Genomic DNA, 18411 nt, shown 5'->3' on the forward strand with positions numbered 1-18411 from the left:
CCTGTTGGAATAAGTGCAAGTGCTCTGCGGACATATGACGGTGTCTTGGTGGTATGTTGGGTGGAGTGGACGTGAACTCCAGACAATAACCGTACTGGACAATTTCACTCACCCACCTGTCTGTAGTAATGGATTCCCAGACTGGCAGGAACCTCTGTAGTCTCCCCCCGACAGGTGTTACGTGGTCGGGGGGCAGTGACAAGGCGTCACTGTTTGTTGGTGGCGGAGGACCTGGAGCTGTAGTTTCCTCGGCCTCTGCCTTTGACGTTGTTTCCACGGTATCCACCTCTATTATTTTTGTTATAGGTGGTCTGTGTACCTCCTTTAGTGTACTGCGACTGTTGGGAGTTTTGGCTTTTAGATGGTCCTCTGTTGCTAGAGCGACGAAAGGACCCACTCCGAAACTGCTGGGATTGTAGAGCCCCCATAGACTTTGCAGTCTCTGTATCTTTTTTGAGTTTTTCTAGGGTGGTGTCAACCTCGGGGCCAAAGAGGGAGTTCGGGTTGACCGGTTGATTGAGTAGAACAAGTTACTAACCTTCGGTAACGATGTATCTGTAAGAAACATTAGTTAGTTAGATTCCTCACCTTAGAATATCCCCAGGCGTCAGACTGGATCCGGAAGATTTTTCGTCAGCAATACCCCTTGCGCGTCGCTAGGCGTCGTCTGCGGCTCCGCGTCCGTCGTCGGCGTCGTGCGCCGGGATGACGTCGTCGGAGTACTTAGACGCCGCCCTCGCGCGCTGACGTCAGTTCTTGTACATAGCCTTCCGCGCCAGGAACGCAGAGCCATGCAAAGACCGACACTGGTGCCAAAAATAAAATCTAGGGCCCTGAAAAGGATGACCTTAACCCTAGATGTCAGTTCGCAGAACGGGGAGGATGGGAGGGTCGGTGAGGAATCTAACTAACTAATGTTTCTTACAGATACATCGTTACCGAAGGTAAGTAACTTGTTCATCTGAAAGAAACACGTTAGTTAGATTCCTCACCTTAGAATAGATACCCAAGCAATACCATCCCCGGTGGTGGGTCTGCGAACCAAGATCACACCAGAAAGTCCTGGAGGACAGAACGGCCAAAGAAGCCATCCCTCCGGACTTGGCTGTCAAGGCAATAATGCCTGGCAAACGTGTGTAGCGAAGCCCACGTCGCCGCCTGACAGATGTCCTGCAAAGGGACTCCCCGTCCCAAGGCAGTAGTAGCCGCTGTGGCCCGAGTAGAATGGGCGCGCAGCCCAACAGGAGGGTCCTTTTTAGCCAAGGAGTAGCAGATTTTGATACACAAAACGACCCACCGAGAGATGGTTCGTTTGTGCACAGCTTTCCCCTTCTTAGCGCCCACGTACCCAACAAAAAGCTGGTCGTCCACCCGGAACTGTTTTGTGCGGTCCAGATAGAAGGAGAGCGCACGTTTTGGGTCCAGACGGTGGAGCCTCTCTTCCTCTTTGGAAGGATGCGGAGGCGGAAAGAAGGTGGGCAAGGTGACAGACTGCCCAAGGTGAAATGGAGTCACCACTTTAGGAAGAAAGGAGGGACGAGGCCGAAGGACAACCTTGTCCGGATGAACAGATAGAAAAGGAGGCTTTGAAGATAAAGCCTGGAGCTCACTCACCCGTCTAGCCGAGGTGATGGCTACCAGAAAAGCAGTCTTTAGAGTGAGAAGACGAAGAGGGCAATTGTGAAGAGGCTCAAAGGGAGCGCACATCAGGAATGTCAAAACCAGATTCAAGTCCCACTGAGGCATTACAAAAGGGACAGGAGGGAACGTGTGTGTAATGCCTTTGAGAAAGCGTGTAACCACAGGGGACTTGAAAAGAGAAGGCTGATCAGGAAGCCGCAAGAAGGCGGAGATGGCAGCAAGATAACCTTTCAGGGTGCCCAGGGCAGAGCCCTGCCGGGCCAGAGAAAGAAGGAAGAGGAGAACCTCAGAAAGAGGGGCGGAAAGGGGATCCACAGCCTTTGCTGTGCACCATGCCACAAATTTGTTCCACCGGCAGGCGTATACCGACTTTGTGGAGGGACGCCTGGCTGCCAGAATGATATCACAGACTTCAGGAGGCAAGTCAAATGGCATCAACTGCCGCCGCTCAATCTCCACGCATGGAGGTGGAGGCTGGACAGGTTCGGGTGGAGGACCGTCCCCTGCTGCTGCGACAGAAGATCCTCCCGAAGGGGCAGACGTATCGGGGGATCGGTCAACAGACTGAGTAGCTCGGGATACCAGTATCTTCGTGCCCAATCCGGAGCCACCAAGATGACTTGGGCCCGGTCGTGCCTGATCTTCTTCAGCACTCTGGGCAGAAGTGGTATAGGCGGAAAGGCGTACAACAGACCGCAACTCCACTCGTGACGAAAAGCGTCGCCGAGCGAGTGCCGCCTTGGAAATTCCAACGCGCAGAACTGCTGACATTGCGCGTTCTCTTCGGTGGCGAATAGATCTAACCAAGGCTCTCCCCACTGCTGAAAGAGGCCTTGCACCACTTCGGAGTTCAGACGCCATTCGTGATCCATCATGCACCGGCGGCTGAGTTCGTCTGCTCTGGCGTTCAGAGAGCCCGCCAGATGTTGAACCACCAGGGTGACGCCCTGGTGTTCCAGCCATGTCCAGAGGCGCAGAGCCTCCTGACAAAGGGTCCACGACCCCACCCCGCCCTGTTTGTTGCAGTACCACATGGCGGTGGTGTTGTCCGTGAACACCTGCACGACACTTCCCCTGACAGAGGGAAGGAAGGCTTTCAGTGCAAGCGGATCGCTCTCAACTCCAACAGGTTGATGTGGAGGCGAGACTCCGCCGGAGACCAGAGGCCTCTGATCTCCGCCTCTCCCATATGGCCACCCCATCCCAAGAGGGACGCATCCGTCACTACGACATGCTCCGGTTGGGGAAGGGAGAGGCTCTTGCCCTTGACCCACTCGCGGTCCGTGAGCCACCACTGCAACTGCTGTGCAGTACCCTCCGAGATCAAGACATGGTCGGACAGGTTGCCGTGATGCTGGGCCCACTGAAACTTCAGGTCCCACTGCAGAGCCCGCATGCGCCGCCTGGCGTGATGCACTAGTAGGATGCAGGAGGCCATCAGCCCCAGAAGCCGCAACACTAACCTGACCGAAACCCGGGATAGAGGCCGAAAGATGGGAATCAGGGCCTGTATATCCCGGACCCGCTGTTCCGGTGGATGGACCCGGAACTGCGCCGAATCGAGAACCGCTCCGATGAAGAGGAGCTTCTGAGAGGGACTCAAGTGCGACTTCGGCACGTTGATGGAAAACCCCAGCAAATGCAGGAGATCCGCCGTAGTCTGGAGGTGGGAGACGACTGCCTGGGGCGAGCCCGCCTTCAACAACCAGTCGTCGAGATAGGGGAAGACTGGGACCCCTGATCTGCGCAGATGAGCTGCGACCACCGCCATCACTTTCGTGAACACCCGAGGGGCACTGGTGAGGCCGAAGGGGAGCACGGTAAACTGAAAGTGCTCTTGGCCCACCGTGAACCGCAGGTAACGCCGGTGGGCCGGCAGGACGGGGATATGGAAATATGCGTCCTGCAAGTCCAACGCTACCATCCAGTCTCCAGGGTCTAGGGCAGCTAAAACCTGAGCCAACGTTAGCATCTTGAACCTTTCCTTTCGGAGGAAGGCATTGACGTTCCGGAGGTCCAAGATAGGGCGCAGGCCCCCCTTGCCCTTCTTGGGAACCAGAAAGTAGTGGGAATAACAACCACGACCTACTTCTGGACTCGGAACGCGCTCGACGGCCCCCTTGGCCAGGAGAGCCGAAACTTCCTCGCGGAGAAGATCCAAATGATCCCCCGAGATACGGTGGTGTTGTGGTGGCATGGCTGGAGGGGTCGTCTCGAAGGGGAGGGAGTAGCCCCTTCGGACGATTTGCAGCACCCACCTGTCCGATGTGATGGACCGCCAGTGGAGCAGGTGATGGCGAACTCTGCCGCCCACTGGCGTGGTATGGGCCTGAAAGCTCGGACTAGGAAGGCTTTGAGGCGGATGCTGCCGGGGTGGATGTGGGCTGACCACGTCGGCCTCCATTTCCGCCACGGCGGAAGCCACGTCCGCGACCGCGCGCAGGTTGGTTCTGCGGCTGGTGGCTCTGCGGACGTGAGGAGGCGCCCCTTCCTTGGCCACGAAAGGGGCGAAAAGCGGAGGTGTGCGCCCGCGGAGCCGAGAGGCCCAAGGACTTGGCCGTAGCCCGGGAGTCCTTAAAGCGGTTCAGCGCACTGTCCGCCTTCTCACCAAACAGGCGAGTGCCATCAAAGGGCATGTCCATGAGGGTGTTCTGGACATCCCCGGAAAAGGACGTGGACCGCATCCAGGCGTGGCGGCGGAGCGCCACCGTGGTGGAAATCGCCCGACCTAGCGAGTCCGTGGTGTCAAGCCCACATCTTATGGCGTGCCGTGCTGCATCCCTCCCATCGGCCAGAGCCTGGGAAAGACGCGTCCGGACCTCCTCCGGACACAGGGGCAGCACGTCCTCCACCGTATCCCACAGAGAATGGGAATAACGGTCCAAGAGACAGGCGGTATTTAAAGACCGCAGGCCCAAACTAAGGGACGAGAACAGTTTCTTGCCAAACTGCTCGAGTCTCTTGGAATCCCGGTCCGGCGGAGCGGTCGGGAAGGAGGATTGGGAAGTAGAGGCCTGGATAACCAGACTCTCGGGGGTGGGGTGTTGGGACAGGAAGCTGGGGTCGCCCGGAGCAGGGCGGTGGCGCCTGGCAACGTTCCTATCCACAGGAGGAACTGTGGAGGGCTTGGACCAGGTGCCCTGCAGAACGTCAGTGAGGGCCTCGTTAAACGGCAGCAGAGGCTCAGTGGAGCTTGCTGAGGTTTGAAGCACCTCAGTGAGGATGTTGGTCCTCACAGCCACGGCAGGCAACTCGAGCCCAAGGGCCTCAGCCGCCTTGCGCAGCACCACAGAAAATGCTGCACCCTCCTCCGAAGCCACGGTCGGAGGAGAAGTGAATCCAGCGTCTGGCGAGATGTCCAGCCCGCTGGCCTCCCCCAGCTCATCTGCCCAGTCCTGAGAAAGCTGTGACTGAACAGCCAGAGGGTCCTCGAACCCCTCCCAGTCGCCCCCTTCTTCCGATTCCTGATAAACAGGAGGAATGATCGGAACCGGACTGTAGAGATGGTAGGTCTCTAGCGGCGTCGGATGCGGCGTCGGCGGACGCCGTGCCGGCGTCGGGTCCGGATGAGGGCTAAACTGGGGCGTCGGCGTCACAGGCGTCGGCGTCGGCGGCGCCGGTGACGGCGTCGGTGGTTCAGGCGTCGGCGCCGGTGGAGGAGTGACAAGGTCAACCGGCGTCGACTGGGGCCCAGGCATGGGCCCCGCGGGGACCTGCGGCGTCGAGACCGGAGTCGTCGACGGCGCCGGGGCCGGAGCCGCCGGCACGCGAGGTCGCCCAGTCGAGCCCGCGGGGCCCGAAGGCGCGCCAGCGGGCGTCGACGGCGGGGCCAGGCTCCTCATGGCCGAGAGGAAGGCACTGATCTCCGCCGGCGCCGCGTCAGCCCCAGGGACCGGAAGGTATGGGGGCGGACGCGGCACCTGCGGCTCCGCCGGAGCCGCGGGGGTGGAACCACTTGGACCCTCGGCCGAGTCGCGCGACCGGCGAGGGGAGTCCGAAGAGCGATGTCGCCTCTTGGACTTCTTTGAGTGTTTGGACTTACCCGACGACTTGGAGCCAGACGATCGATGGTGGCGTCGGCTAGGGCTCCGCGAGCGATCCTTGGACCTCCTCCTGGACCGGGATCGCGCACGACGCGGAGCCGAGTGGCGAAGCTCGAGAAGCTTGCGGGACCGCTCCCGCCTAGCCTTCGAAGTCAGGGCCTGACAGTCGTTGCACGACTCCGCGTCGTGGTCGAGGCCTAAGCAATAGAGGCACCGGCGGTGGTGATCGGTCACCGACATCAGTCGATGACAGTCTTCACAAGCCTTGAACCCAGGCATCCTACCGGCACCAGATGTCGACAGACAGGGATCAAAAATGATCAAAAAGATTTAGTCAAAAAAGACTAAAAGGGGTAGCTCTCCCGGATCTGCGCTTACTGGCGCGGAAAAAAGAAGAACTGACGTCAGCGCGCGAGGGCGGCGTCTAAGTACTCCGACGACGTCATCCCGGCGCACGACGCCGACGACGGACGCGGAGCCGCAGACGACGCCTAGCGACGCGCAAGGGGTATTGCTGACGAAAAATCTTCCGGATCCAGTCTGACGCCTGGGGATATTCTAAGGTGAGGAATCTAACTAACGTGTTTCTTTCAGATTAGTTGTTTTTATCTCTGGTTTGAATCCCGAGATTCTCAACCAAGCATGCCTTCGTAACATGACGCTGGTGTTGATAGCCCTAGCTGCAGTGTCAGCCGCGTCAAGAGCGCATTTAATGCAAGCGTTACTAATGAGCTTCCCTGCTCTAATAAGTGTCTCCGCTCCTTCTTTATACTGATCTGGGAGGTGCTGCAGCAGTGTCTCTAGGGTATCATAATGCGCCCTGTCGTATCTAGCGAGAAGTGCCTGAGTGTTGGCAATTCTCCAGATGTTAGCTGCCTGTGCAGCAACCCTCTTTCCTGATGTTTCCAAGACCTTAGACTCCTTGTCGGGGGGAGGAGCATCACCCGTTGTCTGTGAGTTGGCTCTCTTCCGAGCATTGGAAACCACCAATGAGTCTAAAGGCAACTGTCCTTTTATATAGGCAGGGTCCACTGGAGCTGGCCTATATTTTTTTTCAATTCTAGGGTTAAGGACTCTCGCCCTAGTGGTCTCCTTAAAAATGTCATTAGCCTGTTTTAGGACCCCCTTCAGCATGGGCAGAGTTTTCACAGATCTTTCTGAAGTAGAGAAGGTATCCATTAGAAAGTCGTCCTCAATAGGATCAGTGTGGAGCTGTACGTCATGATTGTTGGCAGCTCTTTCAATTAAGGCATTGAAAGCAGCAGTGTCTTCTGTAGGAGATGTTTTTGCCACATATGCCTGTGTGTCCGGAGCAGTATGTGTGTCCCCTGCATCCGTATTGTCCACCCAAGGTTGGTTTTGGTCCTCAGGGTCATTGTCCACAGGATAAGTGCCCTCAGCATCACCATCATCTCCAGCATCCGAATCAGAGTGTGTGGGCGAGAATGACTGAGTTTCTGGGGTGCCAAATTGAATATGTTCCACTAGAACTGGTGATGTGGGTCTTTTTTTCTTTAATGTAATTTTGTAGGGCTCCATTGGTGTCTCTGTTACGATTTTCCGTTTGTATATGGAAAGTCTACCAGTGGTGGCGTCGATAAACTGCCTTCGAACCTCATCGTCGTGAGGCACTGCAACAGGTCTCTGTCCCATCTGTATTCCTGTTGGTGCATCGACAGTTTTCTTCGGGTCGAGAGCTTCTTGCGGGTCGAGACACCTCTTTGCGTCGAACATTTTCGGTCGCACCGCTGGTGGGAGGCCGAACTTTATATGCGTCGACGCGATGTGAACCGCGCTGACCGTTTTCGGCTGCGGGGCTGCCTTCGCACCGGTTGTGGAAGCCTTGTCGTGGATGCGGAATAACGACTCCGACATCTTCTGCTTGACAAAGGGCGATGGCGTCGTGGATTGGACACGGTCCTTCGACGCCTTCTTCGTTGTGGCATCAAGCCCTGTACCAGAGGTCGTCTTCTGGACAGTTGGCTCTCGATGGCCACCCTCCATATCTGTGTGGACGCTCTTTGGCGGCGATACTTTGGGGTCGGCTACCTTGGCTTTGAGTTTCAGCGCCGCCCGTGGCTCGACGTCCCCATGACCTCTCTTGGCGTCGACAGCCGTCTTTTGTGTCTTCGGCTCCGAGGCCTGGTCGCTGTGTTGAGACTCTTTTACTTTCGGTTTCGGTGCCGTTGCCTTCAGTTTCGATTCTCGTTGATCGAGTGAGTGCGCTTTGGATACCGATGGCTCTTTAGGATAGTTCAACGCCGGGCGTTTATGCGGGGCGGAAGAACGAGAGGAATGATCTTGGGTAAGGCCTTGTGGCGATCCCGCGACCTGAGCCTTATCGAGTGCCTCCTTCGGCCCTGAGGGCCTAGCTCGTTTTCTGAGCCATCCTCCTCGGCCCCAAGGGCCTCCTCGTTGTCTCCTACCTGTAAGACGAAGTCATCCTCCTCTTCATCTATTATATGTTAGTCTTCGGCATCATAGTCGGAGTCACGCTCCGACGCCGGATCCGACAGCTCTCCCTGGACTTCAAGGTCCACGACCTCCTCATCTTCGGTCCCGAAGAGGTTGTCTGGGTGCGGCGCCGCCTTCTGCGCCTCGAGCCGAGCTGCTCGACGAATGCGAAGGGTCTTCTTCGATCGAAACCTGGAGCACGCCATGCAGGTGGCTTCGTCGTGGTTTGGAGAGAGGCCCTTGTTGCACACCGGGTGCACGTCGAAGCGAGCATACTTAGCGTTGCAAAGAGGGCAACGCTTGAAGGGGCTATTCGATGTTTTTGGTTCCATCGTCGATCTTGATCGGGCCTCGGACGTCGAAGGGCAAATGGCTAACTTCGATGAAACTACTCGGCGCCGAACGAAAACAATACCGACGTGAAAAGGCCTAAATACTCTAAGAGCTAAGATTAGGACATCCGAACCCAATGGCGGAAAAAAACAATCTAATGATGGAGGGGATGCCCATGCGCACTGTAGTCCAGGGGAGGAGCCACCTATCTCGTGATACTTTGAAGACTCTTCCAGGACAACAATGTGCAATCATCCGGACCAAACACTAGGCGGCGATCTATGCACAGATATGAATTCAGCAGCCCACATGCCTCGAACACAATTAAAATGCAGTTGGGTGCAATTGGTTTGTTTACAGGTAAGTCAACCGTCAAAATTACTTTACAGTTACTTTTGAGATAACTTTGTATGTTACTTTTCAGTTTACTTTAAGCTTCTTTTTCTACTCCGTGTGATATGCCTAGATATCACACCGGGGCATTTCCTATAGAAAAGGTAAGTAATTCAGTTTTTGTACATTTGCAGTTTTAGGGTTTCATACAAACCAACTCCACTCTTTCACAGAAAAGCAGTCGATGCAGTCACATGGTATGCCCCCACTTTTTGCTGAATTGCTGATGTACTTTGACTGAGTGTGCCCCGGGCTCCTGCCAATCAGGTGCCCAGGGCCTATGTTCCTTCCCTAAAACGGGATTATAGTCTAAACCCAATTGGCATCTCTGGCCACATGTCAGCCCATGGTAAATGGTACCACAGGTACCCAGGGCACTGTGACCAGAGAAGGCCTCTAAGGGCTGCTGCACTTATTGTGCCACCCTTAGAGGCCCTGGACCCTGACACTGCCTTTGAAGGCCTGCGTGTCTTGGTGCAGAACAAACTGAAGAGTCGACATGGCACACATCCCTATGTGCCATGCCCACAAACCACTGCCCTGGCATACATCAGTCACCCCTCTAGCTGGGTGCCCTATGCCAGTGGTGAGGGTACAGGTGCATGAGCCCTGTACCCCTACAGTGCTTAAGTCCATTCTTGGGCACTGTAAGTGCAGTGCTGCTATTAAGAGTATATGGTGCTGGGAGTTTGTCATTACGAACTCCACAACACCATGATGGCTACACTGAAGACTGGGAAGTTTGGTATCAAAGCAAGAATACTGCAGCCCCACTCATGAGCTGAAAAATTGTAGGCAGCATCCATCCAACACTGAATGAGGAAGCAGTTCTCTCAGGCCAGTGCTGGAGGTTTTCTGAAGCTGGGGTTAGCTCATCACAGACACCACTGTCAATCACAAATGACTCCCAGTCCGGAGCATTGTTTGAGGCATTGTGTGGATGCCGTATGCACTTACCGGTTAAACCGCTGCACTTCGGCTGCACCAAAGAGCTTGCCCTGTCTGGAGAGGGCCAGGCCTTTCAGACGTTGCCAGCCAGCATTCACCTCATTTTGCTTCACTGTGATCAGCTCCACCTCTGGGTGCTCCTCCTGAGGGGGTAAAACATCAGCTACAGTCACGGCATTAATGGGAAGCAGCACCCCTTCCCCTAAAAGAAGCCTCAAAACTTGAGTGCTAAGGAAACCGCACTGCTGTACACAGAGCGCCACAACCTCTATGAAATCAGTGTGAACGTCACTGCCAGGGAAATCAACATGGATATATACAGCTGTAATAACAGAGCCCCTTCAGTGTCTGAAATCTCATTGCAGTACACAGAGCCCCTCCAGAATCTGTGTAATCACACTGCAGTACACAGAGCCCCTCCACCTTCTGTGAAATCACACTGCAGTACACAGAACCCCTCCAAGGTCTGTGAAATCACACTACAGTACACAGAGCCCCTCCACCTTCTGTGAAATCACACTGCAGTACACCTAGCCCCTCCACTTTCTGTGAAATCACACTGCAGTATACAGAGGCCTCTAGGGTCTGTTAAATCACACTGCGGTACACAGAGGCCCTCCAAGGTGTGTGAACTCACACTGCAGCACACTGGGCCCCTCCATCTGTGAAATCACACTGCAGTACACAGAACCCCTTTAGGGTCTGTTAAATCCCGCTGCAGTACACAGCCTTCCAGGGTCTGTTAAGTCCTACTGCACTACACATAGCCTCTCGGTGTCTGAAATCACACTGCAGTATAAAGAGCAGTCACACTGCCTTACATCGCACAGCAGTACAAAGAGAGCCCCCAAAGTCTGACTACACACTGCAGTACACAGAACAGCCACAACATCTGTGACTTTACACTGCAGTACACAACTTCTACCACTGTATGAAAAAGATCCCACCACTGCAGCTACACGGAACACCACCCACTTGTGAAATCTCTCAGCTATGTTACGAAATACAGTCACTGAACCTCTGAATACAAGGAGCACAGCCCTCAGATATGCAAACAAGGCAGGCCATACCTGCACTGTATAGAGGGTTGCCTCATTTGAAGGTACAAAAACCCCGACCCTGCCCAGTCAGTCCCACACCGGCTTTCTTCACCTGGACAAGTTTGCCAGCAAAGAGGTTGACTTCATTCACTCGCTCCTCATGGGCCGCCAGGTCTGTCTGGAACTCTTCAAACTTCTTTTGCAGAACCTCCACGTGCTCCAGGTCCTGTCCAAGCTCTTCTGAAGTCACAATCGCCTCCTATAATGATGTAAAAACACAAAATGTGAACTAGTGATGAGGTCATTGCCTTACAGCTGAGAACCCCACCCCTGCTACTTGTGCAAATTTTGCTCATTACCTCTAACAACCCAACATCTTTTTACTTGCACTCTCGACCACCTTCGTACAAGCTGGCTGGAACTGCCACCATTATCCAGAGGTCGACCCATCTTCTACCACAAAGTACCTGCCTGCAACCAGGAATCTAGCAAGAGAACGCTCTTCAGGCATACTATGATGTAAGATGACAAAAGACCTATGTTTGAGCACCAGTGAAAGATTTTCCCACAACCCTTTGCCTTTCACCGCAGACTCATCCTTGCAAGTGGAAGAGTACAAACACAAACTAAATCACCCTCCTATGAGAACATGGGTAGACAGCATCCAGACTCAACCTCCACAGGAGAGCAGAGCATGGGTAGGCGACATCCAGACCCAGAACCACCACAGGAGACTCGAGCATGGGTAGGTGGCATCCAGACCCAGAATCCCCACAGGAAAAACAAGCTTGGGTAGTCTGCATCTAGAACCCCCACAGCAGAGCATGGGTAGGCGAACTCCAGGACCCAGTACCCTCCCCACAGGAGAGCCAAGCATGGGTAGGCGAACTCCAGGACCCAGTACCCTCCCCACAGGAGAGCCAAGCATGGGTAGGCGAACTCCAGGACCCAGTACCCTCCACAGGAGAGCCAAGCATGGGTAGGAGAACTCCAGGACCCAGTACCCTCCCCACAGGAGAGCCAAGCATGGGTAGGCGAACTCCAGGACGCAGTACCCTCCACAGGAGAGCCAAGCATGGGTAGGCGAACTCCAGGACCCAGTACCCCCTACAGGAAAGCCGAGCATGGGTAGGCACATCCAGGAAGTTCTCGTTTGGTCAGGCATTACGCCCGTGATTTTGATAAGATAATACAGGATCCTCGATACAGACGCTTTACAATATGGATTTTCACGCCCTGAGGAAGCCCCAGGCCGGATGGCCATGTAAAGGGGTGAAACACGTGTTGGCTGTCTTGCACTCATTCTCACGGATAGTGAGACTACACTTTAAAATCCTACCAACAAAATTATTTTTCGATCGACTGAAATTATTCCCTAAAGAAAATCAAAAAAATCAGTCTTGCTCTTGCAACCACTGTCTTTACATTAGGCGGTTAGGGGTTTTCCACCTGTCAAGAGCAAGCACAACCACGAAATCTTTGCTCAATCTACGGCCTGTAAGGGATCGGGACCTTTTTACCCCTTTTGTCACAAAAATGCTCCTTCAGTAGCACCAGCGGTACTGGAGTAAGTAAAGGAAGGGATTACTTTACACTTGAAGCCTTCAATACTGTGCGGTCACCAACAACTCAAGATCCACTCGTGAGAGCTGCTTATCCATCAAGCAATTCACAGCAAAGGTGGGTGCCTCAGTCCTAAAGAGATCCACTAAAGAGGGGAGGGGGGGGGGGGGGGGGAGTGGGATAAGGGTCCTAAGCTTCAAAGAGATCCAGTGACAGGTGGTATCCAGCCTCACTCGAGGGAGATGGTGAAGGCTTCAGCAGCAGACGTTTGTCTCGGAGATGGCTTTCATAGGGGTAGGAACACTTGGCAAACTGATATGGTTCTTAGAGTGGCCACCTTCAGTCTCGCACACTAGATTAGTCAGTCAGTCAAAAGTCTTTATTCGGTTTAAATGCAAACCATAAAAGCATACTACTAAAAAAACACTTAAAAGGATACAGATTTCAATTAAATAGTCACTAAGGCTAAAAAAAGTAATAATTCCATTTAAAAAGCATTTAAAAGAGAATACAGTTCATTGCCTCAAAAATCTAATTACAGCAGATAAAAAATTCGCAATGTTATAGGTTTCCCAAACATCATTTAACATTTGAAGGTAAAGGAGAGCAGGTCTCACCTGCACAAAGCCTTTGTTTTTTAATATAGGGAGTAAAAAGCGTTTCCTGATATCAATAAAGTGCTCACAGAAGAAAAGAAAGTGTGTCATATCCTGTAATGAAAAATTATCACAAGAGCAAGGGCCAAGATCCTCAACCCTTTTCCAACCTTTCTTTTCTCCAAACAGTAGGTGTAATTGATTTAATCTGAATCTAGTCAATAAGCAACGGTGATTTACATTTGTGACAAATCCTAGGTATGATTCCATGGATGGTGTTTTACATAGCTGATGAGCCCTAACTGTGCCCTTTACCAGCTCATTCCCTTCCCTATCCATGGTAGCTATATGCATAAAGGTTTCTTTACACCATTTTGTATCTCCCTTTACTAGGGCTTCTGGTGACTGATATAATTCAGGTCTACCTAGCTTTATTGCCAGGTTCTGAATATATTTCAGCCAGGGTATGCGTGACCCATAATCCAGTGATATACAATCTTTCATGATCGTGCGATTGAGCTGTAAGTCCGGGTTTAACCAGATGCTGATCCATTTCAGTAATGGGGCCAGGGCAATGGAGTCTTCTACAAAACCAATTCCAAGCTCCTGATGGACATTATAATTGGCAGTCGAGATCGGGACTGAAAGGAGGTTTTTTAAAAACCTATCCTCGACAATCTGTATACTTTTAACATTTTTAATGCCCCATACCTCAGCTCCATACATTGCCAAAGAGAAGCACTTGGCTCTATAGACTTGAATAAGGGCCTTCATTGGCCTGGCACCTAACTTTCTAGCGAAACCTAGAACAGCCACAGTCGCTCTAGATGGAATATGCTACTTACCAGTATGCATCTGTTCTTGGCATGTAGAGCTGCAGAGTTGTACACTTAGCATAGGTCGCCATCTGGTGTTGGGCCCGGATGTTTGCAGTTTGTTTTTCTTCTTGGACCGTGCTTGGAAGTCACGAGTTTGGTGACTCCTCCTTCGGTCCGTACTGCGCATGGGCTTCGGCTCCATCCTCAGATTGTTTTTCGCCAACAGGGAAATGATGGAGCGTAGTAATAACAGTGAGAAACCCATGTGTGTTGTATCTAAATAAGATGGACTGGAACGGATACAGGTAGCCGGGGAGGCGGGTGGGCGTGTACAACTCTGCAGCTCTACATGCCAAGAACAGATGCATACTGGTAAGTAGCATATTCCGTTCGAGGCATATGAGCTGCAGATTGTACACTTAGCATAGATTATATAGCAGTACCCAACCTTAGCGGCGACCACCGGTATCCGTTGCAGCTGTTTGAAAGAGTGTTTTTAGTACAGCCTGGCCCACCCTAGCTTGCTGCTGGGAATGCACATCTACACAGTAGTGTTTTGTGAATGTGTGCGGTGTAGACCATGTGGCTGCCTTGCATATGTCATCTAAGGGTATATTCCCTAGAAAAGCCATAGAAGCCCCTAACTTTCTTGTAGAGTGGGCTTTAGGGGGAACAGATAATGTTCTCTTTGCCCTCTGATAGCAAATTTGTATGCATTTTACAATCCACCTAGCTATCCCTGATTTTGAGATGGGGTTGCCTTTATGTGGTGGAGAAAAGGAAACGAACAACTGTTTGGTCTTCCTGAAGGGTTGCGTTCTTTGTATGTAATATAGCAACGCTCTTTTCACATCTAGTGTGTGTAAGGCCCTTTCCGCAACAGATTGGGGTTGCGAAAAGAAGACAGGTAATTCCACTGATTGATTGAGGTGGAAGGGGGTAATGACTTTGGGCAGGAACTTCGGATTAGTTCGAAGTATGACCTTGCTGTGATGCATTTGTATGTAAGGTTCCTGTATGGTGAACGCTTGTATTTCACCAACCCTTCTAAGGGAAGTGATAGCTACAAGGAAAGCTGTTTTCCAGGTGAGAAATTGTAGCTCACATTTGTGCATTGGTTCGAAGGGCGGACCCATTAGTCGTGTAAGGACCAAATTTAGATTCCATACAGGGGAGGGTGGTGCCCTGGGAGGAATTACTCGTTTAAGGCCTTCCATGAAGGCTTTAATAGCGGGCACTCTGAAGAGTGACAAATGCTGTCTGTTTTGTAGATGGGCAGCGATCGCTGCTAGGTGTAGGCGTATGGATGAATACGCTAGGTTACACCTGTGAAGATGGAGCAGATAGCATATGATGTGTTGTATGGATGCATCTAGAGGGTTGATTGTATTGTTACGGCAGTACATTACAAATCTTTTCCACTTTGCGGCATAGCATGCTCTAGTGGTAGGACGTCTGGCTTCCATGATGATGTTCATGCAATCAGGGGGAAGGTTAAGGTACCCGAATTCTAAGATTTCAGGAGCCAGATCGCCAGGTTGAGCTGAGCTGGGTCCGGGTGCCTGATTTCTCCATGGTTCTGGGTTAGGAGGCATGGGGAAAGGTGCAGTTTTTGATGTGGTACCACTGATAGTTGTAGTAGCGTGGTGTACCACGGCTGTCTGGCCCACGTCGGAGCTATCAGAATGAGTGTGAGGGAGTGCTGTTGTAGTTTCCTGACCACTAATGGAATTAGTGGGAGAGGTGGAAAGGCGTATGCAAATCTGCCTGACCAGTTCATCCATATCGCATTGCCCTTGGACAATGGGTGTGGGTATCTGGCGGCGAAGCTTGGGCATTTTTTGTTTTCGTGGGTGGCGAAGAGGTCTATTTGAGGATGCCCCCACTGTTGGAAGAATGGGTGAAGAACTTGTGGATGCAGTTCCCATTCGTGTAGTTGTTGAGTCTGTCTGCTGAGCAGATCTGCTATGGTGTTTTGTACGCCTGGAACATGTTGTGCCAGGAGAAAAATGTTTTGGGGAATTGCCCATCTCCATATGCTCTGGGCTAAGCGGGAGAGCTGGGGAGAGTGTGTCCCCCCCTGTTTCTGTATATAATACATCGCAGTCATGTTGTCTGTGCGAATGAGGACTGCTTTGCCTGAAATCTGCTTTTGGAAAGATTTTAGGGCTAGAAAGATCGCCAAAAGCTCCAGATGGTTGATGTGGAGCGTTTTTTGCTGTGGCGTCCATAGACCTTGCATTGTGAGGTGTAAGAGGTGCGCTCCCCAGCCGGAGAGCGATGCGTCCGCTGTTAGAGTCACTTGGGGAACCGGGTCCAGGAACGGCCGTCCCTTGGAAAGGTTTGTGGTGTTCCACCACTGCAGAGAGTGATGTGTGCGGCCGTCCACCAACACCAGATCCGTTAGCTGACCCTGGGCCTGGTTCCACTGTTGTGCTAGGCACTCCTGAAGTGGACGCATGTGGAGTCTTGCATGGGGCACTATGAAGATGCAAGACGCCATCATCCCTATGAGCTTCATAAACACTCTTGCTGGTAGAGAGTGTTGAGGAAGGAATATTTTGCGTAAGGCTAGAATGCTTGTGATTCTGGCTGGGTTTGGATAGGCAATACCTTTTGAGGTGTGTATGGTGGCCCCGAGATATTGCTTTGTGTGAGATGGTATGAGGTGGGACTTTTGGTAGTTCACCGTGAAGCCTAGCTGATGAAGCAGTTGGATGGTGCTGTTTGTATGTTGCACGCATTGGTGGTAGGACGCGGCTTTTATGAGCCAGTCGTCTAAGTAAGGGAAGACGTGAACATGTTGACGTCTGAGGTGTGCTGCTACTACTGCTAGGCATTTGGTAAACACCCGTGGTGCAGTGGTGACCCCGAAGGGGAGAACCTTGAATTGGTAATGTTGCCCGTCCACCACGAACCTGAGGTATTTTCTGTGAGAGGGGTGTATTGGAATGTGAAAGTACGCGTCTTTCAGATCCAGTGTTGTGAGAAAGTCTCCCTGGCAGAGGAGTGGGAGGACTTGTTGTAAGGTGACCATGTGAAAGTGGTCTGAATGTATGTAGGCATTTAGAGGCCGGAGATCCAGAATGGGTCTGAGGGTCTCGTCTTTCTTTGGGATTAAGAAATATAGGGAGTAGACCCCTAGATTTCGTTGATTGTCGGGTACCTGCTCTATGGCGTGTTTCTGGAGGAGCGAGAGTACCTCTTGTTTGAGCAGTGTGGAATGCTTTTGGGACATTGGACGGTGCCTTGGTGGGATATTGGGTGGGGTAGATGTTAGCTCGAGGCAGTACCCTGACCGAATGATTTGGGTCACCCATTTGTCCGATGTTATGGACTCCCATACGTGGATAAAATCTTGTAGTCTGCCCCCGACCGGAGTGGAATGGTCTGGGGGGAGGGAAGGGGAGTCATTGTGCGGGTGGGGTGGCAGAACGGGTATTGTTGGTTTTGCCCCTGCCCTTATTGTTGTTGCCTCTGTAGCCACCTCTTTGGTTGCCCTTTGAAAAGGTATTTTGAGGAGGGGATTTGTAGGAGGTAGAGGCATTATCGGTGGAGGAGCCTCTACCTGTGCCACGAAAGGACGAGCGTCGAAAGGAACGCTTAGAGGCTTGGGTCTGGAGCGCTCCCATAGACTTCGCTGTGTCTGTATCTTTCTTCATTTTTTCGAGCGCTTCGTCTACCTTTGGGCCAAAGAGTGTTTGCTGGTCAAAGGTGTGATTAAGTATTGATGTCTGGACCTCAGGCTTGAACCCTGATATCCTGAGCCAGGCATGGCGGCGAAGCAGGACACTGGTGTTTATGGCTCTAGAAGCAGTGTCTGCTGCATCGAGGGCACACTTAATGGAGGTGTTTGTGATTAGTTTGCCCTCCTGTATCAAGTCATGAGCTTGGCGTTTGTATTTCTCTGGAAGGTGCTGCATAAGAGCCTCTAATTCATCATAGTGTGCTCTATCATATCGCGCAAGCAGTGCTTGTGTATTTGCAATGCGCCACATGTTTGCAGCCTGGTAGGCGGTGCGTTTACCAGACGCGTCCAGAAGTTTAGATTCCTTGTCTGGTGGTGGGGCATCTCCTGAGGATTGGGAGTTAGCCCGCTTTCTAGCTGTGGAGACAACTAGGGAATCTAGAGGAGCAGGGCCCTTGATGTATGCAGGGTCTGTGGGTGCCGCCTTGTACTTCTTCTCTATTCTAGGGTTTAGTACTCTGGCTCTGACAGGGTCTTTGAATACCTCTGTAGCGTGCTTGGTGACACCCTTAAGCATGGGTAAAATAGCAGTGGAACGATCTTGTAAATCAAATGTATCCAGTAGGAAGTCTTCTTCCACTGGTTCCGTGTGCATGTCCACCCCATGGTAGTGTGCTGCTCTCTGCACTAAATGGTGAAACCCTAAAGAGTCCTCTGGAGGAGACGGCCTTGATGGGTATAGGTCGTCTTGAGGTACATTGGGTACATCAGGGTTATTATAATCCTCCCATGGATCTGGGGTCCCTGGTGGGGTGGGATCCATTGGGGCGTCCCCTGGGTCATTGTCCGGGTCCCCGTCATCCGGATCTGGGGATGGGGCCGGATCGTAGTGAG

The 18411-nt window shown here is 52.5% G+C and overlaps 1 protein-coding gene across 6 annotated transcripts in view; it reads right to left on the reverse strand.

Moving 5' to 3' along the window:
• SPTAN1 (spectrin alpha, non-erythrocytic 1) overlaps window positions 1-18411 on the reverse strand; it is a 724155-nt gene that overhangs the window by 623546 nt on the left and 82198 nt on the right. For all 6 annotated transcript variants that reach the window (XM_085614072.1, XM_085614071.1, XM_085614070.1 and 3 more), the window contains exons 5-6: window positions 10965-11111; window positions 9822-9955 (exon numbers count right to left, since the gene is read on the reverse strand). In XM_085614072.1, coding sequence (XP_085470198.1) covers window positions 9822-9955; window positions 10965-11111 — 281 coding nt within the window. The remainder of the gene's footprint in view (window positions 1-9821; window positions 9956-10964; window positions 11112-18411) is intronic.

Source organism: Triturus cristatus, chromosome 1_2 (assembly GCF_964204655.1).
Source record: "Triturus cristatus chromosome 1_2, aTriCri1.1, whole genome shotgun sequence".
Lineage (NCBI taxonomy): Eukaryota > Metazoa > Chordata > Amphibia > Caudata > Salamandridae > Triturus > Triturus cristatus.